This window comes from Liolophura sinensis, chromosome 1, assembly GCF_032854445.1.
Source record: "Liolophura sinensis isolate JHLJ2023 chromosome 1, CUHK_Ljap_v2, whole genome shotgun sequence".
NCBI classification, from domain to species: Eukaryota; Metazoa; Mollusca; class Polyplacophora; order Chitonida; family Chitonidae; genus Liolophura; species Liolophura sinensis.
The window spans coordinates 48,879,637-48,903,269 of record NC_088295.1 but is presented as its reverse complement, the minus strand read 5'-3'; the positions used below and the strand labels follow the sequence as shown (position 1 = coordinate 48,903,269).

Sequence of the window (23,633 nt, the reverse complement as noted above, 5' to 3'; positions counted from 1 at the left end):
AGTTTGTCATACTCCTTATAGCGCATGCGTCGGTCTGTTTGTTATCACTGGTAGATTTTGTACAGAAATTTTGAACAAGGTCACGGGCACAAACACAAACACTCTCTGTATCTCTGTTATACATAACTGATACGCATGCATTCATCTTTATCAATGTATACATGAAAAAAGCAAGAAACGCGGAATTTAATCTTTCAACCCACACAAGCGAATTGATCGAATGTGTGCTTGGATCACATTGCTGTATTGCCAATGGGATATAGAAAATACATCATTTCTGAAATTCTTTCCTTTGATTGTCACGATTTTCACGGTTTTGTAGCCCGTCAGGTTAACGTTGACCTAAATATCCATCTCGTGTGTCAAACCTAGACGGGATTTCCTCACTGCGAAAACGAGACGAACTCCCTTAGAACAGGTTCTGTCAGAACATATTAATGCTTCTGAAAAGAAATATTCTCAAGCCATTGTGCTCTTTCTAGCAGTTAACAATTTTGAACTTATCGCCTCTGCCTAGAGAAAACCTCCGTCAATGAAACAGCGACAAGGTAAGCAATGGCGATAACTGGTACTGGGCCCTATGTTGGAAAGGTAGCAAGGGTCCAGGTAAAACGTACACCATATACAAACTGCTGACCAACGGGTGTTTGTCAACTTAGCTGTAATTTCCCTCAAAGTCTTAAATAGAGATTCCTCAACCCATAAAGCTCAACAACGCTATACACGTGACATGTACACAGAGTTGAAAATGCGGCGAAAAACATCAAACAAACTGATAAATGACACATTTACAAGTAAATGAAGAAAAGGTAACATAATTAACAATCATATGATTTATTGACATAATAGCATTGTCTTAATATAAAAAATATGCAGTCCAAATATATTCATTTTTAAAAAATATAGTGTACTTTGAGACACATGATATGTATAAGATTTGCATAAACCTAAAATAGATCACTATACTCATTGAGTGCTCACTACTCGTCTGAGATTTAATCTCCATTCTTGTAATAATATATCACAACAGTGCAGGCATAATGTGAAGTTGGGGGCCTCCGTGCCTCAGTTGGTTAGCGCGCTAGCGCAGCGTAATGACCCAGGAAACTCTCACCAATGCGGTTGCCGTGAGTTCAAGTCCAGCCCACGCTGGCTTCTTCTTCGGCCATAAGTGAGAATGTCTGTCGGCAACCAGCGGATGGTCGTGGGTTTCCCCCGGTCTCTTATGGGTTTCCTTCCACTATACTGCTGGCCGCCGTCATATAAGTGAAATATTCTTGAGTGTGGTGTACAACTCCAATCAAATAAATAAACAAATAAATAATGTAAAGTTGTTTTCAGTGTAAACATGAGTTTGTTATGAGATCTGTTTTACAGTATGTCATTACTGAATGTCTTTCATACCATTCTTTGATATTTAGACCATCAAGTCAGCTTGATTTTAGATGGACATGCCTGTTTACATGTCATCAACTCGAATCCCAATCATTTCGTATCGACAAATAGGATTTGACTCTCTCTTCCGGATGTAGTGCACGAATTCATAAACGGTGTCAAAGGTCAAGAGGACTACAGTTCCTTCCAGGGTCATACGTCCGATTTTGTTGTTACTGTGAGAATCGAAGTAACGAAGTTGACCCCAACTGTCTGTAATCACAGAGCCGCTGATCTTGCCGACGATGAGAATAATTCCGTCAAAGTTTTCATAAAGGACGTTCTCCACGGCCTGTTCCATGGGCGTGTCTCCCAGATCCGCACAGTTCATGGGGTTGTTGTGATTGGTTTGATAAACTAGGCCGTAAAGCTCCGCAGATTTGGACAGAGTCAGGGACTGGGTGTGGGGATAGTCCTGAGAGAATCATTTATCCCCGACTGTTGATAGGAACGGTGTAAGTAAAGCCTGTGGAAGTAGGGATCTCATGCAGGGCCATTTTGTGGTCGGTGGACTTCCGGTCCACTCGTGAGATGAGGTCCTGATGAAGACGGTCGCCGCAGCGGAGCAGTGCGTCCAAATCGGACGTCTTCCAGGCGCCCTGTGGCAGGCTGTTGGAGGTGAGGACAGCGGCCAGAGCCATGGACGTACACTCTGTATTTGGACAGACCTCGCCGGGAGAACTTCTGGTGGAAGCTGGCAGTGATGGTTTTTGCAGGATCAGGGGAAATACGGTAAACTTGATCACCGTCATCTGACAGTAACAAGATGTACAAAATATTTTCAAAACTTCTGAAAATCTGAAAAATAATTTAACGGAATGCATAATACACCAAAATAGTATGATCCAAAAATAATAAGATGTATGCTAATCACAGCAATGCCATTATCTCACAATAATGTAATCGTACAGGTCGGTATACGTAGCTGTGTATAATATAAAACAGGATAATTGCAGTCCAGTTTAAGGCTATCGTTGACATGCTTACAGACAACAGTTGTTGAGTTACCGAGTTTCGTACCGAGTAACGTCGTACTTAACAATTTTTCGGTCATATGACGACCAGAAGAATGATGTAGCATACAGTAGAAAAAGTTTTGTGCTAAAGACATTGGCGTGACTTAACGGAGAAAAAGACTGAAAACATGACACTATTGGCTGAAAAAGCACATTTTTTTTCTATCTGGTGGTGCTTACTGCATAATTTTGCGATTTTTCCTCGCCATACACGTAAAGCCTGAAAACGGCAAAGCTTGCATAAATCGCTGAGTCCATCGCGTCCTCCACATTAACACCCTGTAATTTATGGCAAAATGGAATCGCCCACAGCGGATTTTGGCGCTGACTTTATTTATAATTTAACATGAAGTACATATTAGAATTTTTTATGGCATGCACCTGCGAGGAAAGGCATACTCTTTTCAGTGGTATTTGATTGATATTTAAATTTTCTTCTCCTTTGAGGCTTGAGTGTGTTTACAGGATAGGCCTATATTTAATACATACATCACTCTGCACGCTGGTTGTTATTTATTAACCTTATTTTAAGTTTAGGTTTCCCCCGGGGCTGTGCCCGGTTTCCTCCCACCACAATGCTGTCCGCTGTAGTATAAGTGAAATATTCTTGAGTACGGCGTAAAACACGAATCAAATAATTAGATAAGTATTTTAAGTTTATACAAATGTGATATATATCAAATGGCCAAAAAAAAAAAGACATGGAAGACATAGTTTTTTCATGAAAATCATATTCACGATTTATAGGCCACATGTATACAATTTGAATGAAAACGTATATGCAATGTTGACCGATGAAGTTTAACTAGCGGAACTGTTTGCTATAGATAATAGATTCCTTACGTTTAAAATTTCTGTTTCTTGAAAACCATTATGACTGGTACAAACAGCTCTCCGTTATGTCCGATTGTAATATGTGATCATGGAATAATGCAATGAGCAAATGTTTCCACTGGTATTAAGATATACTAATCTATATTCAACCATAGGCCTATAGTTCATCGATCTTGTTTATTAGTCGCTCTGTGCATCAGTATCTGATATGTATATGACAATGTGGCCAGAATTGCATTTCATGGACATAATCAACACATTGATCCAAAAAAAACTTTGGAATCGCCTAATTACATGTAGATGTAGCCTTGTTTATTTAAATACTAAAGGATCTTTTTATAAACATAATTATTATGAAAGGTTTTTGTGTTATCATTGTGAAAAAAGCCTAACATTATAGATGTTTTTTGTCTCTACATATCAAACAATTTAAACATTGTAGGGCTGCATGCAACTGTCTTCATTTTCATACGGGGCCTCTGTGGCTCAGTTGGTTAGCGCGCTAGCGCAGCGTAATGACCCAGGAGTCTCTCACCAATGCAGTCACTGTGAGTTCAAGTCCAGCTCATGCTGACTTCCTCTCCGGCCGGATGTGGGAAAGTCTGTCAGCAACCTGTGGATGGTCGTGGGTTTCCAACGGGCTCTGCCCCGTTTCCACCCACCATAATGCTGGCATCCATTGTATTAGTGAAATATTGAGTACAGCGTAAAACACCAATCAAAAAATAAATAATAATAATCTTCATTTTCATACAGACTATTACCAATTTGAGAAAATCATTGATGCCATCGCTGTGTGTTCTAGTCCAGCTTCCTCTCCGGCCGTACGTAGGAAGGTCTCCCAGCAATCTGCGGATGGCCTTGGGTTTCCCCCGGGCTATGTCCGGTTTCCTCTCACCATACTGCTGGTCGCCGTCGCATAAGTGAAATATTCTTGAATACGGTGTAAAATACTAGTACAGTTACAGTAGACAGTAGATTTATAGTAATACAGTAGATATTTCATTCCGTACACAACTGAAAACTTGTGTGTACGTTCTTTATTCTCAATGATTTTGATTAATTTAATTTATTTATTTGATTGGTACTAGTATTTTACACCGTACTCAAGAATATTTCACTTATACGACAGCGGCCAGCATTGTGGTGGGTGGAAACCGGGCAGAGCCCGGGGGAAACCCACGACCATCCGCAGGTTGCTGGCAGACCTTCCTACGTACGACCGGAGAGGAAGCCAGCATGAGCTGGACTTGAAAATATAGAATGCAATAATGATCTGAAACAGCAAGCATGCATAATACTGAATATCTCATTCACAATTCATATTTGTCTGGAAATATTTTATTTTCAGTCGTTTTAAATGCGTTTTATTTAGTATGTAATACATGTATAAATTCCGTTGGTATTTTCATTTGGCCATCCAGAGGAATGTGACCGAGTATATCCGTGGATTTAAAGCATTAACTGCTGATGTCACTAGACCCTTCGTTCCATGAGATCTCATGACATGTAGTGTAGGGCCTGGCACCCTGCATGGGCTATTATCAGTCTTCAGATAAACTTATACTGGTTTACTCCTTCTATCAAGGCAACCTTCCCGCCGTTTGTGTCGTCTTCTATCAACTGTTTGCAGATGACTGCAACTTCAGACGCCCTACAATGTACAACGTAAATTACTGTAGTATATTTTATAAAACGTACAAAGCTAACGAATTTATTTTCTTTAATCCAAATTTTGAAATAGAAGACATCTTTGGCAAGAAAGATTACGATGAAGTCAAGAAAATTTTTTATTTAGCTACTTGCGACACAGCAACTCGCGAAACAAAGACTCTCATCGACCTATGTACAATAGTTTGAATAAAAATTATACCAATAAACAAACAGTTATAAATATATTAAATATTTTAAATTTCAAAAGCCTCAAATTTTGTGAATGAGAAAAAAACACCTGGAAGTAGATAAAGCTATTTTCAAATGTAATCCTTGGATGTAATAAAGTTGGATTTTGAGGAGCTTTCTTGCCTTTCAGCTTGCTTTGTCCACTAATATACTACATATACCACTTACGTCATCAAGCGCCCCCTGTCGACAGAATAGAAAGCGTCCACATCCCAGCACTTGTCTGGATCCGTGTCCTTCAACATCACCGTATCTGTGGATCGTGGACATAGACACACTAACCGAATCTTCTTGTCTATCACTTCTTTGTTCAACTGAAGAAGCAAAATTTCACACAAAAATAATTCACAAATTAGGAGCAACAAATGTAGCCCCTGAAACGGGCGTAAGTGGCTAGTAAGGTTATGGACGCAATTTGTTTAATAAACTCAACTGATACGCCTACATCTTTTTAATTTTTTGTTATTTTTGATATTGTCCTCAATAGCTCTGCGCAGCTTTTATGATAATATGCACACTGAAAAGCATATTCCTCAGCTTGATAAAGTGAACATAAAATCTGCCACTATATATACATAGAAAAAATGATATAGGACACAGTTGTCACAGAAAAATATGTAAAAAAAATTCTGTAAAGTTTTGAAAGCCAAGAAGATGAAGTTCATCATAAGGCACTGTCTTTTCTGAAAGTTTCAAATTACTTAGTGTGAAAGCTTTTACATATACTTCTGGCTGGTGAATTTTTACTTTTGCATCTTCCTAGTAAGGTGTTAAAATACTGTTGATGTTCTACAACGCATCTTTTGACGTTTATATTTCTGGTCGTTTCTGGTATCATTCAAACACTGAGGCAAGTGTAAAATATTAGGCAGCATTAACTTTTCAGTCATTAATTAATTAATGATCGAAACTGAATAATCCCCGCATACAGCAGGCTATACCCAGTTCTTACCGCAAAGCACCTTGTATAAGCGATGACTGCTGCCTTAGCCGTTGAGTACACGGGGATAAGGGGCATTTGACCGTGGGTTACATTTACACCTGTTGTATAAATAGAAACATAACACATGTCCTCAAACTGTGGACGGTAAGACTAACTGTAGGCACGTTTCTTTTTTTTCAAAAGGTAATAGCTACAATGTCGACTTTTTCAATGTCCAGTCCAACATGTGTAGTTTTTAATGATACATTTTGTATCATATTTAGCCGGGTCATTCTAATATTTATTTATTTATTTGATTGGTGTTTTACGCCGTACTCAAGAATATTTCACTTATACGACGGTGGCCAGTATTGTGGTGGAAGGAAACCGGACAGAGCCCAGTGGAAAGCCACGACCATCCGCAGGTTGCTGACAGACCTTCCCACGTACGGTCGGGGGTCATTCTAATAAGTGAGATCACGAATCGCGAATTCCTTCTGTCCCTGATTTTATACTGTAGGCCTATGTAGCCAGCTGTTTTTACTTCCTAGATTGTTGACTAACGCCACATTAAAAATAGATGACCCTTAGTTTTATTGGTGTAGCCAACACTGAATTCTAGCGAGAAAGTCTACACATTTTCTTATTGTGAGTTCATGTACCTCACATAAATGGTCCAAAGATCCAAAATTAATGCATTTGCATTCGTCACTTCATACATCGCACACACTCAGCATAAAACAACCGTACCGGAGATAGATGACATGTTGACAACAACACCGCCAGTCTCTGGATTCATGAACTTCATGGCCAGCAGAGTGCCGCGGATAGTTCCTCCCTAGTGACAAGAAAAGTCAGTCGATTTTCCATTTTAGAGCTTTGAAGAGGCGGTCAGAGAGTTCCAAACTGACGAATACAAGACACTGGATACCCTAGATTTATTTTTTGACTTATTTATAGTTCGTGTTAGCACACCGTAATTTTTCAATGATATATTTGGTGGGGGGGAGTTTTGGGTTGAAAGAAACCAGATTTCTCAGAGCAACCCATTTTACACCAGGTAGGTGACAAACCTTCAAACACAAAGCCTTAGCCGAAGCACATATCTGTATCACAGCAGATATAGCAACGTCTTATATGGAATCCTCGTTCACAGTTTCAGGGTGGAAAGAAAAGGGTTTTACTTGTGAGAGACGGACGGAAGCGTCGTATCTTGCAACAACAACAAAATTGAACTTTCCGAACGAAATTGAACTTTTCACGTACCAAGTTAATACTAAGCATGGTTTCCCACAATCCTTCCTTCTGTATGGAAGCGTTGTTCACGAGGATGTCGATTTTGCCGAACTTTGAAACACTCTGTTCAAAGGACACTGCATGGGTTCATGGAATTAAATGAATAAAGAGTTAGGCCAGAGCAGGGACGACGGTATTACAGTTCGCTAATGGCCACACGTAACTGGTGAAATACGGCATCTTGTCAGTTTACCTCAGTTTGAGTTTTTATTCTAGTAAGCAGAATTAGGTGAAGAAGTGCATTGATGTTAAGTGCAATTTATTAGACGCCAGTGGTGTAAAATTACTCGAAATGCTATGTATATATAATGAAAATCACATGAAAACAATGCAAAGGGTCCAGGCTTCGAGGATGCTAAGTCAGTCAACCGAGGAATGTCCACAAGGTAGAGAATGCTTTAGGCAGAAATGTATGTATCGCTTCTTGCAAACTATCTGCACGATATATACATATATACACACAGGACCGTATCTCCTTATTTTGCATTTTGCATTCCACTTTCTTTCCACCCACCATACACCTTACACCACCCACCATATACCTTGTATCACCCACCATACACCTTGTACCACCTACCAGACGAATCATACCACGCACAAGACACCATGCACCACCCACCAGACACCTCATCATACCACACACGAGACACCTTCAACCCCCATCCCATCCATCATACACCTTATGCCACCCATTATACACCTTATACCATCCACCATACAGCTCACTCCACCCACTATACACTTTATTCCACCCCAACACATCTTATGTCACTTTTGTAACAGTGAGGCAATCTTTAGTTCATAGTGCACACAAAAATGCAATAAGGTATATCACGTCAGAAAACGCATTCACCTGCTTCTGCTTAACATCATTCCCTTGAATTCATCTTACCAGTGAATTGCTCTTCCTTGGTAATGTCGGCGATAGATGTTATCACACTGTCTTCACCAAATTCTTTCTTTAACTCACTTTCTGTCTGAGACAACTCATTTTTGAGAACATCGACCAAACACACCTGTAATCGACCAAAGACACGATTATAGTGATACTGAGATATACATATGGATTCTCCTCTAAAGGTTGTGTGTTTCTAAGACGAAGGAGCTTACGCTTTTTATGGACATAAACACCCCACCCGATAACATTATACTGACACCGGGCCAATCAGATCGGTTTCCTTGTTCTAACTTCTCTATGCTGAGTGTCAAGCGAGGCGTCAACAAGTGCCATTTTAAAAGTGTTTGGTGTATCACATGGTCCAGGATTGTTCCCAGGTCTCCCGACTTTGAGGCGGACACTCTAACCATTAACTTTCAGGAAGAGTGGTATTTGGATGTAGGCCTACATAGACAGCGGTAAATACCGTGAAATGTAGGACTAGAGAATAACCACGTACCAATGAACTTAGCTCACCTTGGCCCCGTGTCTTAGCAACTCCTCGGCTATGGCCCTTCCTATGCCCCGAGCACCCCCGGTTATCAAGGCTACTTTACCCTCCACCAGCATCGTGGGTATTGACAAAGATGCTACACCTGCCTTGCTATTCTGCACTTCATGATTACATGCACGCCCACTTTAGGCTACATAAATGTCGTGCCGATGGATCGCAACATTCGAGAGGGTTATCTCCCCTTCCGATAAAACCAACTTATCTTTAAATATATAGAAGTAAATCACATATAAAGCGCAGAAAATCTCATACAAATGTGAAACACAGTGTATATGAGTGAGCCTACATGTTAGCATCCATATCTAGAACACGGTGTTTTAAATCCAGGTCAAAGACTTATCCGATGAACAACTGGACCAAGTGCGTGAGCTGATCGACGTTGAGATAAGATAGGCTAAAACAGTGTATGTTGAAATCTAAACCCGACCTTGTATAGGCCATACAGGCCCCATACATACATACGAGATGAATGCTGTGCAGGCTATGTGTATTCTGTCTTTACGACTGTATCGGTCATTGGACCTAGTCATTTAGGTCACTCTTGGTTATATATTTGTATAAGCCTACATTCAAAGAAAAGAAACCAAATAATCATACAATATGAGTTATTTCGGAAGAAGGGTAGAAACAAGCCTAAACGACCAAAGACATTTTTTCAGACGTTCTTGGTAACTCTAAAATCAGCTTTGTATCAGGGAGGCAATGGGATGCACCATGTTAGAGCAACCGGAAACACGATGTCCGCATCACTCGTACCTTACGGTTCTATGATTAAAACTCAAAACAAGATTCCGGGGTCGTAAGCGGAACAGCCGTGTCCTCGAGTTATAGAAATAACTCGTGCCTGATTGGTTAAAGCTGATAACATACTGGCGCTTTCGATTGTGTCAATGTGCGAGATTTGCTTTCTTTAACATGTAATATCTTGGCTGGTCTACATCACAAGAACAAAATGCTATGCTCTTAAGGGATACTTTTTATACATTAGGTCAAGTGTTGTCTTTTCTTCTATTCCACGTTTTCACGATCGGTGTTATTATGCAGCATTTGCCATATGAAAAAGCACTTGTATTAATTCCCATGCCCAAAATGCAGGCCCTAAACTCAACGTCGACCTCGTGCGTGGAGTTTTTGCGTGTTAAGAAAACAGGTTAAACATGCCGCCGAGTTTCCAAACACTACGTCGAGTTTTAAATCTGCCTTTATCAACTTTCGACGTTTTGGACTTCGGTGATGAAGGCTCAAGTGATAAACATAGTTTCCTCCGAAAATGGGCATACTGGAAGAGTATTTCTTCCATTCCTTGAACTGTTGATTCAGTTATATCATTTACAAGGAACTCTGGCGACACTGTTCAAATAGCCTAGCTGCAGATGCACGGCCGATGTATTCCTGGTTCAGGACGTAGCCTAGTCCAAAAGACTCCAACTCCTGTTCTCAATTGCGGACTCAACGAAGATCCAGGCCAGTTGTCTTAATTATCGATAAAGTCTCGCGCAAATACACCAACGTAAAGACCTCACCCACCGCGCCGCCATCATATGTCCCTACTCGTTTTAGAGAAGATGTATTGTAGCCATGAAGGCTTCTACAGTACATACTCCTCGGTCGCTGCCGCTATGTTGGGCAGCTACGCGCATGTCCTGCTTCATAGTGGAACAAAGCGAAGATGGCGATATTAGCCGATGACATTGTGCCGTGGAAGCATTCATGGCTATAATAAATTTATTCTAAAACGAGAAGGGACTTATGGTGGCGGTGAGGTGGGTGCGGCAAGCACTTTTTCGATAATGAAGGCAATCGGCCTGGACCTTCGTTGAGTACGCAATTAACACTGTAAGCGTTAAGACTCAACTACGCTACACCAGTATAAGAAAAGGAGTCGGAGTCTTTTTAGGCCAGGCTACGACCTGAACCAGGAATACATCGGCCAAGGTCGCTGGAGTTCCTTGTAAATAATATAGGCCTACTGTATCAACAGTACAAGCAGTGGAAGAAATATTCTTCCAGTAAGCCAAATTTCCTAGAAAACTATATTTATCACTAGTGCCTTTTATCTGCCATAGGCTACTGCTTAGATTATTATACGGATAATACCTTCGTCGTTAGAGAGCAAGAGTAAACGTGACGTCACCTTTCTCTCGATAAAGTAGAGGTGCTGAAGCTGTGTCAAGACGAAGTTTTTTAAAACTTTTATTGGGTTTTTAAAAAATCTCTAAAACTATTTAATGCCGGTTTAAGATATTTTGAATGGTAGTCTTTCAGTGGACATAAACATTAGTCAGGTGCTGTCTCTCACTTTAAATATCTGAATATTAAATCAGTCGTAATATCGGTATTAGCTGATACACTTTTGAACAATGGAACTCGAAATGTAGAGTCACTGTTTACTGCTTTATACAGCTGGCACTGAACCGGTTAACTGATGAACCTATAACGGTCTTTGATAAATATAACTTCTATGTTATATCATGTCAAATATTGTCGAGAACAATAACCCCCACCCCTCTCCCCACGCACAGATTACATAGACACATCACTATATACTCCTACTTGACATATCTAAGAGATAAAGCCTATTAACATAGAAGCGGAAACCGATCTCCTTAAGACAGGGATAATTCAGACAAAACACATGGTGGAAATATGAAAATATATATTTTCCTACAACACTTTAAAGTTATACAGCTTCATAAGTTTCACAGCTTCAGCCCCAGATTTTCAGAAGTTTCAAACGAAATACGATTGCCCGATAAACATATAGAGACACAGAGACGAACGCAGAATTAAACGTCTCATCTGGTTCTTACTGCTTTAATACCCATGCCCAGATAGCAACTACATGTATATGACCAACTTTTACCATTTAAGAAAATCTACATAAGAAATGAACTGGTGTTCTTTTAACACCGCCTTAGTCTAATTAGCCATACAACATTAAGGTGATCGTCTACTTTTATCATGAAATTATTTGTAGCTTCAACATACAATCTACACATTAAAAACTTCTGGTAAAAATATAAAAAGCAGTTAAGAGATACAAAAACATCTCTGCACGAAGATTTCTAAATGACAGGTCTGGCCAAAGGTTGAAAAGTTTGCTAAGAATTAAGTCAGGTGTATTCATTTCAGTCTGGACTTAAGTTTCATTAGTTTGGCGTTCCGCAACTCTTCGCCGTATTTTGTTTTTAGGGATGGAAGTGACATCAAGCAATGTTGTATGAATGTTGCATGTGGTGGTACACTGAGCTATGAATTGGTACTATAGGCCTTAACATCCCTGTGGTCTGTGATTGTGTTAAGAGTAGGTGTTAAGACTGGCCATGAATTTGGCCATGACAACAACTCATATTCTCCATCACCAATAAAGGGCGTGTTGTGACCGAAAAATTGTGTGAATAGATGGCTATTGTGGTTTTAAGATTGGACGAATTAAATGACCGTAGTCTAAGTTTATTGTAACTACCACGATAGTTACAATCGACTTCGCCAACAATCACTTTGTGCGAGAGGACCCATGTGATATTCTTTAACCAAACCGTTGAGCCAAAAACTACATACCAGCAGAAATTATTGTCATGAACTTTACAAATTTGACATATAAAGACTACGGATATTGTCCTAGGTAAGCAAGAGCTTGAATGACCCAAGCATCTGCAGCGGTGACGACAGGTATAAGATTGCATCTCAGTGATGGTATTTGCAAGATTGGGTCCAAAGTAAACTAAACAAACTCGTATTTGTCCGGGGCTTGGATAACCGCTATTTTTCCATGATTCGTGTCGTCCTGTACAACGGATATAAGAACTGAGGCGACCTCTTCCGGCCTGGAAAAGAGAGTACACCGTAATATTAATACACTACATAAATAGTAATTATCTATTTCTCTAACGCGGAAATTAAGCAGTGCTTTGACTGTAGTGCTCACTAAAGTGGACTATAGCTATACGATAGCTTTCTTGGTTCTTTAGGCTCAAGACTGCTGTATGCGGTGATATATTTATTTATTTATTTGTTTGATTGGTGTTTGTACAGATATTTAGGATATTTTTTTTACCTGGCCAAACCGCTGATGAAAGGCCTCAGTTTAGCAAGCGAGGAAAACATTCGATCAAGCGATCTCATTTGCCAAGGTTTTCCAGTCTGAACTGAGGAAGTCTAGAAACTAGATGCGCATGCGCAAAACCGTGGAAGGTGATATATAACTGGTCATACACAGTATGCATAGTTTATATTGCTCTCCACTAACGTAGTAATGTTATACTGATATTATATTGATATTATATTGTAGCAGCTCCTTCCCGTAAAGTAATATTACTGAGTTATGGGCAGTTATACATGCTTACGTCATCACAGGTCCTCTGTCGTTGGCGTAAAAGGCGTCCACATCCCAGCACTTGTCTGGGGAGTGGTCATGTAAGAGAAAGGTGTCCGTGGGTCGGGGACATAGACACACCAATCGCAGCTTCTTCCGTTTCACCTCGGGGTTTAACTGAAACAACGAATAAACACATACATCTTGAAATCCATAGACCACTTCTTCACTAAAATTGAAATCCATTAAGAAATTAAGTATTGAGCCCATTACCTTAGTTACCCTGTTTTCAAATGTGGGTTTGTGTGATTTAGGTTGTAACATATCGACTTTTAGAAACCTCAAGGATTTTCGTACACCTTTGTGAAATGCAAAGGTCGATGATTCAATGAAAACCCACACGGCAATTATTTTTAGTACGATTTTAGTACGACGAAAGCTCTAAGCGCACCATTTTAAGGAAGTCTTTATTATAAGGAAGTCTTTATATATATATATATATATATATATATATATATATATATATATATATATATATATATATATATATATATATATAGCAAAATACATCGTCAGGAACTGTCTCATTTACAAGAAGACATCGTCCCGAATTCTTGACTTACAGCGAAACATCTTGTATAAGCGACCACCCCTGCTTTACTGGCGGTATAGACTGGTACAAGGGCCGTGTCTGGGTGAACGACCTCAATTCCTGTCAAAAAATTCAAAGAGGTATTACTATTTCCACCATATAACAATAACAAAAAAAAAATTTGTCTTCATACTTCTTTGGTTCGTTATGAAAGATGAGTAATGTTAATGTCTGCAATCTGGTCAACATTGCCGACCAAAATGCAGATTTTGTAGCTGTTTTTTAACGCCATAATCAATAATTTTTCACACATACATGTACAATTGTGGATAGTGCCAAGAATAAACCACCCGCTTTTGGCGGACTATACTGGCGAACTTCCCCATACAGGTGACAGGCAAGTAGTCTCCAGCGAGCTTCGTGCAAGACTGCATGAGAGAGCACCGCCAGTGATGCAAATATAAAACAGATGGGTAGCGCGGTTCAGCGACCAAGGTGCGCGACACCTAATTACAGACCCTCAATAGGTTTGGGTTCAATCCCTGCCTTGGGCAGGGGAATTTTTGAAGTTTTCACCCCTTTTGACACCGGCCGTCATCGCATGTATGAGTAAAAATTATGTATGGCATGAAAGATTAATCAACTAAAATAACAAGAAATAAAAATATTTGTTTTCTTTATTTATTGGTGTTTTACGCCGTACTGGAGATTATTTCACTTATACAACATCGACCAGTATTACGGTGAGAGGATACCGGGCGTGAAAGTCTGAAACCCACGAGCCAAATAAAAATAAATCAAGTAAATAAACGAACCTGAAAGTATGGCAAAAGTTTCGTTGAATTCTGCAAGATCAGCAGGTAGGCCTCTAATGTAAATAGACTAAGTTCAGTGGAATTATTTTCCACTTTTATTTTGTCAGAATAGTCTTACAGACGAAATATATAACCACACATGTAGGCATATAATTGCATTTTCTGTGCAAGATGCACCTGGAAATAAGCACAGGGTACATAAGAACATGTCAACTAAGAAATGAAAGCCGAACGCTCACCACAAATGGACGATATGTTCACGACAGTTCCTCCGGGATTCATGATCTCTAGAGCCAGTAGGGTACCATGTATAACACCGGCCTGAGGGTAAAGGGAGGCATTCATTATTTAAAAAGGTAAATCATAATTTCTCCAGGACATAAAGAGCCGCTGACATGTCATGTATTAAGAAACATCATAGAAATATCCGTGTATTAAGAAACACCATAGAAATATCCGAGTGAAAATAAATCACTCATTAAGTGTCACCCGTATTGAACTTACTCTGCCTGTTCGTCCACATTTCGGTAAGTGAAGAATGGCTGACGTATTCAAAATGTCTCAATTAATGAGAAACTGAACGAAGCAAGGATTTAAGGTGATCAAGATCTTAATCTACTGAATCTGTTTGCTCTTGCTGGAATTTTGTGATGTTCGTGATATGTTGACCTGTTCGTCCTTTTGGGATGTTAGCGTCTTGAGATGTTTGCTGGCGTTTACGGATGTTATAAGAGTGTTTGGATATTGGTGTGTTAGTGTGGTCCAGCTTGCAATGTTAGCTTGATGGAAATGAGTTGGGATAGTGATATATCTGTTAGGGATTGCTGGAGTTTGCGGATATTAGTCGCGTGTAGGGACATTGGCGTATTGGCGTTCTGTAATGTTGCCAGCACTGCTGCAATGTGTTGATGCTGACAGCTTCCTGGATTTCTGGCGTTTATAGATGGATATTAGCAGCATGTTGGGACATAGGTGTGTGGGCTATCCATTTTTGCAATGTTGGCGTGGCTGTTAGAATGCAGATGTATTGAAATGTTCTCTAATACTGCTTTGCGACATATCTGCATTACCAAGCTGTTCTATTCAAGTATATTGACAATTACATATCTTATATCTTATATTATATCTACTAATATGATTGTCTTTCGCATGGTTTAATACCATGTCTTTAGAATTAGGTACCGCTGTAGCTAGATATTACGCTTTCCATCAACACATGAGTGGTTTACGATAATGTTTATACGACTACAGTGGCCTCCATGGCTAAGTTGGTTAGCGCGTTAGCGCAGCATAATGATCCAGAAGCCTCTCACCAGAGTGGTCGCTGTGAGTTCAAGTCCAGCTCATGCTGTCTTCCTCTCCGGCCGAACGTATGAGTCTGCAGCAACCTGCGGATGGTCGCGGGTTTTCCCCGGGCTCTCCCACCATAATGCTGGTCGCCGTTGTATAAGTGAAATATTCCTGAGTACGGCGTAAAACACCAATCAAATAAATATATATAGGACTGACGCTTCTTCATGACAGAGATGTCTGTACCAAGTTGACGTTCAGCATGGCTTCCCATTGACCTTCCTTCTGAATGCAGGCGTTGTTCACCAGGATATCCACTTGTCCGAATACATTGACTGTGTTCTGGATAGCAGCTGGTAGAGAAGAGCAAAATAATCATCAAAAACTCACCTGGACCCATGCAAAATCCTCAGTGGTACCTAAAGCTGACGTTTGGCCAAAAAATATCCAATTTATGTCGATTCTTTTGGATCGGGAATATGTGTGTCGTGTACGTTCGTTTATGCTCTCAGTATTTTCTGTCTGAGCACTTTGTCTGCGGTTTAAATATACATTATTTAACGTCTAACTTATAAAAACCAAATTCTTGACTACTGCTTTAAACTACAATCAACGAACTAAATAACTAAATAGTCGTAACACGAAAGCCACGCGTTGTCCAGATATCACGTTCCAAAATATATTTGTAGCAAATACCTTCTCTTGAATGTTATCACATTAAGAGTTGCCGGAAGATATTTTTGCGATCTCTTAAATCGTACATGCATACGACGGACCAACCTTATTTGTATGTTTTTACCGTTCCCATTGTGCATCAGGCTAAGCTTCATAACCGTATCATTTGTGACAAAGTTTCATCGTGTAATTAGAATATCATAACATGCTCATTACACGTACTATTCTTACCGTTAAACTCAAGGATCTTGAAGTGTTTCCCTGCAGTAACTTACCATTTAGGTGATGATATAGTTTGGCTGTTATGGCAAATACCTACATATTTCCTTACACACATGATCTGCAGCCATGTCATATGAAGCACCTCTTATGGAACCATCCGAGTTAAACCCATTTATGAAGCCGTAGACTTGTAAGTCCATTGAATACTTTTACTTAAATCGTGCAACACCCCTGTTCCTAAACCATGTAAAACACTTGACCTTTTAATATATACATATGACCAAATTGTTGTGGCTTCATTCAGTGTTTTAAATCCACACATATAGGCATTAATAATAATATGACAGAAGAGGACAGATACAGGATAACGTATAAACTATGTGTCAACAGTTGATGAGTCTCCTTCTAAAGTTACTAAAAGCTTATATAATTTATAACAGTTTTTATAAATGTAGATAATGGGTGTTAAGCAACCGTCAAATAAATAATTAAATAATATGAGGTAGATTATCAAACAATTCTCACGACATTTAGATCAAAATCGCTTCACCAGAGCGTATGCAGGTTGACATGGCAACAATGAAACCAATGACAGAAAACGCCAGCTTATACGTACCCTTGAATTCCGCTTTATTGGTAACGTCCGCCTTGCTGGTTGTGATGTTGGACTCACCATATTGCTGTTTGAGTTCCGTCCAGGTTTGGCGGAGTTCAGCCTCTAGTACGTCCAGTAAACATACCTGAAGTATCACAGGAATCCGATCGGATAACTGAGTAGGCTTAATCGAGAGATCAATTTGATTTGATTGTTTTTTAACGCCATACTCCAAACTTATTTCACATAAGTCTGCCAACAGTCTGTGGAAGGTCGTGGATTTCCCCCGGGCTCTGTCCGGTTTCCTCCCACCATAATGCTGTCCGCCGTTGAATAAGTGAAATATTCTTGAGTATGGCGTAAACACATATCAAATAAATAAATAAATAAAATATTTCACTTAATTTACGGTGGAGGCAGCGATTGATGCCTAACTAATTAAATTATTGATTATTGTCTGGTTAATTAACTAGCTCGTTGACAGATTCTCTGATTTGGCTATTACGTGAATCACCTATTAGACCATTGTCTGATTCATTGTATATACCGTTGGCTCACTCATTAGGCCTTGACTGATTCACTGATAAGGCTATTGACTGATTCGCTGATTAGTAATCAACTGATTCTCGATTAGGCCATTGAGATCATTGGTTGGTTAGGCCAACGGTTGATCCACTCATTAAGATATTTACTGATTCGCTGACAAGGCCAAAGTAATATCAGTGGAAACTTCTTGCAAGTTGCTAGATTACTTTGAGTAACATGCCTATTTGATCTTTGACTCCATATCACATGTATTTATAGAAGTGCTCAAGAATGGAATTCAACAACCTCCATAATCTCAACCAACAAGGAAAGCCAGTTCGTTTAGCAAGTCATCGGCAGTTTTTCTGCGCACGTAAATATACTTTTAGAAGTGGTAAACTCGTAATAGAGATATTACGAATTTTGAACGAAAGGAAAACTGTAAACTGAAGTATACATCAAATGAAAGACCATTAAAATCTGTCTAAAAAATAGTTCTATTTAATTTTTTGGATTTTTTCTAATTGAATCCAATGGTTTTAATCCAATGGTCTGATGGTCTGTAGTGAATCAGAAAGTATCAGTGACGTCGCAAACATATATTTTGCTGGAAATATCTCGTTTCAAGGTCCATTCGGCGAATATAGACCTTGACTTATGAGCAAATATATATATATATATATATATATATATATATATATATATATATATATATATGTATGTATTTCAATGATGAAATGTAGCAGCCTATGCTTGTTAAGGGGCACAAATCTGACATCAGTGGTCCCAATATTGTCAAAAAAGGCTACCATAGATGTCAAACTTTGGAGTGCTCTTTACTAGGCCGAAAAAATCTAAAAAATACGAATCGAACTATTTTTATGGACAGTCTTTAATGGTCTTTCATCTGACATATATACTCCACTTCATATTTCAGTGTTTTCTTCGCCTCTATCTGTGACCACATCGTGTAATAGTAAAGGGGGGGGGGGGGGGTTATACATCAGACATGACCCTACACTCACGATAAATAAACGTTATCGTGGGTCATGCTGGAGCGGCCATAACTGTGTTTATATTGGGTGTTATCGCAGCCTATTTGACAGTTTTGAGGTACACATCACACAGTGACAAATTCTGACCACGCTAAAAAAAAAATTATGCGATGAAGCTGCAGTAGATCTACGATTGTCCCACGATCTAGAGGGTAAAGCATGCGAAATCATCGCCATAACCGTCTTCATCTTCTTCTAATCGTTTCCTTGGTTTAAGCATCTTTGCACAAAACTTCTTCCTGGAAAAATATGATCTGAAGATACACCAACCCCAGACCTCGTAATGGAGCTATTTGGCTATTAAACATCCCATTGAAAACTGAAAGGAGTTTCATGATTTCGTAAGGAAAAATCGAATTTTGGGACATGATTGATGGCCAAATTAACATTTGATCGAGAATTATAGATATCAATAAATATTTATCGATAAATCATTTACTGATTTGGCTAATTCATTCATCGATATCAATAAATGATTTACAGATATCGATAAATGAGCTAGCGATATCGATATATGTATATACAGTTGTCGAAGTAGCAGGGTCAGCTATCCATAAAGCCAGGCAGTGGAATCAGAGGCGTCTCACTGAGGAATTAGAGGCGTCTCACTGAGCAATCAGAGGCGTCTCACTGAGGAATTAGAGGCGTCTCACTGAGCAATCAGAGGCGTCTCACTGAGGAATTAGAGGCGTCTCACTGAGCAATCAGAGGCGTCTCACTGAGGAATCAGAGGCGTCTCACTGAGGAATTAGAGGCGTCTCACTGAGCAATCAGAGGCGTCTCACTGAGGAATTAGAGGCGTCTCACTGAGGTCGGTGATTTATTGCATTACTTATGACGGAGACCCTATCACACGAGTGATACTGGTATTGATGTAATTTCCACTCGTTTTACATTTGTTCCTGTAAAATGTTAAAACTTTTTAAAACTTTCGATAAAAACAATTGACACATATTAGGAGGGAATAGTATTTATCAAAGGGCAAATAAGAAGGAAAATTATCGATATTAATAGGTGGATTTATCGATGTCATTACCTCCTTTATTGATATCGATAATTCATTCACTGACTTTTTAAATAAATTATTTATTTTGTAATCAGTTTATCGATACTGACAATTCTCTATCAGATTTAATTTGAGCCCCCACAGGACACACTGTTCTGCTCTATTGTCTAAATAAATAATAGTAAAATAAGGGCGTAATTGGTTGCCATTGTATTCCACACGCTCAAAGCCTGCATTGAGGTACGAAATAAAATCGCACCAATTCTTGGTACATGTATTTGAACAATATGCACACACGCTCCACTGCAGTTATACCCTATCTGAACATTGTGACTGATCTGTGGTTGTGTGTTCCAAAATTCCGATGCACTATCTTGCTGCAACCCCATATTGGACAGATTTTATCAAGTGGATTTTTGTAATCTTTTTAATCTATGTAACACACATATATGTATACTGCAAAAACAAGGAGAGTTGTCATATTAAGCCAAGAGCCAGAATTAATTACATTCAAGATGTTACTAAGTGGAGTTCGTGAGAGCGACATCATTTTTATCTATTTACTTATTTTAGTTTTACGCCGTTCTCAAGAATATATCACTTATACAACGGCCGCAAGCATTATGGTGCAAGGAAAGAAGGCAGACCCGTGGGGAAACCCACGACCATCCGCTGGTAGGATCGGAGAGGAACCAAGCATGAGCTGGACTTGAACTCATAGCGACCGCATTAGTAACAGGGATGAGTAGTTCTCATATAATATCTGGCCTTCTTTCTGTTTTTTCTTTCAAGGTATTCTTGTTCAGCAGCATAAACTCGTGACCAAAGAGTTGGATGATGTGGTATAAACCCAAACTGGTCTGCGATAACAGGATAAATGCCCAGACTTGCATACATAGCACTGTCTTTATTGGTGGATAGGTCGTGGGTTTCCCCCCGGGCTCTGCCCGGTTTCCTCCCACCATATGCTGGCCGCCGTCGTATAAGAGAAATATTCTTGACTACGGCGTCAAACACCAGTCAAATAAATAAATAAATAAATAAATAAATATTCGTGGATAGCTTTATCGCGAAGTGTGTACACACCAGGGGAATCATCTTGTCTGCGACGAAAATATGCTTATCGTGGCCTTCATCGCGGCCAAATAAAAATCCAGCATTTTGTATTTCTATCGTAATCGTGAATCTTCACGATAAAAAAACTTACTCTGATCGTATCGTGGGTATGTCATGAAGTGGTATACATTAGCGTACACCACACGATAAATGGTACTTGCCTAACGACGATGCTGCGATACGCCATCGTGATTCGCGATAACGTATCGTAGCTCTAGTGTATACCCGCTTAAGGCCTAGTGGTGGACTGGACCGCCTCACAGGGTCCCGGATGAGGTGCTATATCTTATACTACTCACCTTTGCCCCGTATTTGAGCAGTTGCTCGGCAATGGCGCGTCCAATACCGCGACCGCCTCCCGTTATAACGGCCGACTTTCCCTGTACCAACATTTCACGCGTGTAATATCGAGGATACAAGGGTTTGCTTGTCTGATCTGAACTGCCGATTCGACTATCTGAGATATATCTAATACATCCGAACCATATCTCATTTACCTTTGCTTCGTCACTCGTGATCACTCCGTTATACAGTAAAAAGTCAAACGCTTTTTTTATTTTGGCCTTGGAGAAGAAACATTTAGGCCTACGTTATCGTGGATCGTGCAAACAATGATATCATGAAACAGTTAGCAGTTAGCATTTTCTCTACCTAGATGTCATACAGCATAATGATGCCATGTCCTATTTGCACATCTGTTACGCAGCACGTGCATTGCTTACCGTAAGACGTGGTATATCGTGATATAAATTCTGAAAAAGAAAGAATTTTTGAAAACAACTTAGGCCTAACTGCCAATTATTCCGATAAAAGTGACTTGTCAATCGCTTGGAACTCACCTTAAAGGTATAGAAGACACTAATGTGATGTATATGTCAGAGCAAAGATCATTAAGCACTGTCCACAAAAACATAGTTCGATTTAGAATTTTTCAACACAGTAAAATATATTTGAATGCTGGAATTCTGTAGTGGCCTTTTCTGGCAATATTGGGACGCCAGCCTGTTGAAATCGGAAATAATTCCTGTCTGTCTAACATCTGCTTATATACGGCGATCCGATAAAAAGAATCTGCACTCGATTTTACAACAGTGTGGTACGGGGACTGCCATTCCCTAGCGTGGATGAAATTCATAATTTGAACATTACAGTGTTAACGAAAAGAATATTCTGGCCCCGAAATCATGAAGCGATATTAAACTTAAGTCAAAATTGCATTCATTGAACTTGGTGTGTTCCTTCCGTTAATTTAGCGGAAATTTGTTTACAATAACCAGAGTTTACTTTTGGTTAAATTAATTTTATGTCTTTAAAGAACTTGTGACCCTCAAACCCTTTGAATGGCTAACGGTGTAAATCGTAATATCAGACACCTGGGTACCCAGTGTAAATTACTTTCCTTCGCTAGGTACCGAACAAATCTCCAGACTAAGAGTCGCGATCGCATTGGTTAAGGATTGGCTGCGCCGAGAACATACGCTTGCTAGCACATGTGCAGATCTCTGCGCACGCTTTACATCACAGCCACACCACTCACTGCTGCCATCATGCGCACCAATAATCAGTATTTTTTTTAAATAAAAGAATAAAAGTTTAAGATAAACGTTCTGTTAGAATCACGTTGTGCATATAACTTAGACAAAAAGATTAAGTGGGTACTGGTATGTGGTATTATTAGAAATAGATACTGAGACAGAGATTTTTGTGTCTTCTGACGTCATTCACTTCCTGCCTCATCACCTTGCCTTGTTCATAATTTCTGTACGAAATTTACTAGTGGTGACAGTGGTGTGAAGCGACCATTCAAAGCGGTGCATGCGATGTAAGGAGTTTGCGCCGGGAATACAGATTTTAAATTAGTTGAATGAGCCAGACGCGACTGCCATTGGCCTTTTATATTCGTCGCCTGTTGACCGTGTAACACAATTTATGTTCATATACAGGTAATATCTTATATATCTGTCTCTTGACGTAAATTCATCGCACGATTCGATAAGATTATCCGATAACGTTTTGTCAGCGGCTGCACATTAGTGATATATGCTTAATAATTGCCATAAACTACATTATCTTTAGAAAAATCACAAGAAGTAAAGAACTGGAATAGTCATCACTAGATAGGGTCGTTTGATGTAATGGTTTTCAAACGTTAACTATTAAATGCTATTTATTTATTTATTGATTTATTTAATTGAAGTTTTATGCCGTACTCAATAATATTTCACTTATACGACGTCGACCAGCATTACCATAGGAGGAAAATGAAGTTCCGGGAAAAAAAACCCACGGCCACCCGCAGGTTGTTTCCAGGCCTTCCCACATACATTAAAATGCTGTCAAATATTCAGAAATTCTATGGCAGACTTTACAGACCATATTGATGGGGTTAGCGATACAGCACATCAAACATGGTTGTCTGTTATGCCACTGAAATCTCTGTACTCCACTTTTTGCGGCTAGAAAGATTAAGCGACCTCGAAAGTAAGCCCAGCACTGTTAAAACGGTTCCGATTAAATTCCCGGCTGATCAACCACGTGGCCAAATTTAGATTGCACTAAATCATGCAACCTA

At 39.5% G+C, this 23,633-nt stretch overlaps 2 protein-coding genes and 1 long non-coding RNA gene across 4 annotated transcripts; all 3 read right to left on the bottom strand.

Moving 5' to 3' along the window:
• Positions 1-4,641: 4,641 nt before the first annotated feature.
• Positions 4,642-8,912, bottom strand: LOC135482037 (15-hydroxyprostaglandin dehydrogenase [NAD(+)]-like). Of its 2 annotated transcripts, XM_064761859.1 has the most exons (7): positions 8,819-8,912; positions 8,297-8,420; positions 7,375-7,481; positions 6,859-6,946; positions 6,139-6,227; positions 5,355-5,500; positions 4,642-4,938 (listed from the first exon to the last, which is right to left on the bottom strand). In XM_064761859.1, the coding sequence occupies exons 1-7, from the start codon at positions 8,909-8,911 to the stop codon at positions 4,836-4,838; spliced, it is 750 nt and encodes a 249-aa protein (XP_064617929.1). In that variant the 5' UTR covers position 8,912; the 3' UTR covers positions 4,642-4,835. The 2 variants fall into 2 exon arrangements, with proteins under 2 accessions (XP_064617929.1, XP_064617930.1); XM_064761860.1 differs by lacking the exon at positions 6,139-6,227.
• A 4,415-nt stretch (positions 8,913-13,327) lies between these two features.
• On the bottom strand, positions 13,328-14,861 carry LOC135475529 (uncharacterized). The gene is made up of 3 exons (XR_010445061.1): positions 14,817-14,861; positions 13,794-13,882; positions 13,328-13,347 (listed from the first exon to the last, which is right to left on the bottom strand). It is a non-coding gene; the product is annotated as an uncharacterized LOC135475529 (long non-coding RNA).
• A 1,231-nt stretch (positions 14,862-16,092) lies between these two features.
• On the bottom strand, positions 16,093-21,453 carry LOC135461676 (15-hydroxyprostaglandin dehydrogenase [NAD(+)]-like). Its single transcript, XM_064738871.1, has 3 exons — positions 21,361-21,453; positions 17,381-17,504; positions 16,093-16,220 (listed from the first exon to the last, which is right to left on the bottom strand). Exons 1-3 carry the CDS (start codon positions 21,451-21,453, stop codon positions 16,093-16,095), a joined length of 345 nt encoding a protein of 114 aa, XP_064594941.1.
• Between the last annotated feature and the right edge of the window lie 2,180 nt (positions 21,454-23,633).

Coding starts and splice junctions, on each gene's coding strand:
- LOC135482037 (XM_064761859.1), bottom strand. CDS start 8,911: ATGCTGGTGGAGGGTAAAGTAGCCTTGATAACCGGGGGTGCTCGGGGC. Junction 7,482..8,296: donor CAAGGAAGAGCAATTCACTG/GTAAGATGAATT, acceptor GAACCCATGCAG/TGTCCTTTGAACAGAGTGTT. Junction 6,228..6,858: donor CAACATGTCATCTATCTCCG/GTACGGTTGTTT, acceptor TTTATACAACAG/GTGTAAATGTAACCCACGGT.
- LOC135461676 (XM_064738871.1), bottom strand. CDS start 21,453: ATGTTGGTACAGGGAAAGTCGGCCGTTATAACGGGAGGCGGTCGCGGT. Junction 17,505..21,360: donor TGCTCAAATACGGGGCAAAG/GTGAGTAGTATA, acceptor GTGATACTTCAG/GTATGTTTACTGGACGTACT. Junction 16,221..17,380: donor CAATAAAGCGGAATTCAAGG/GTACGTATAAGC, acceptor CTTCTCTACCAG/CTGCTATCCAGAACACAGTC.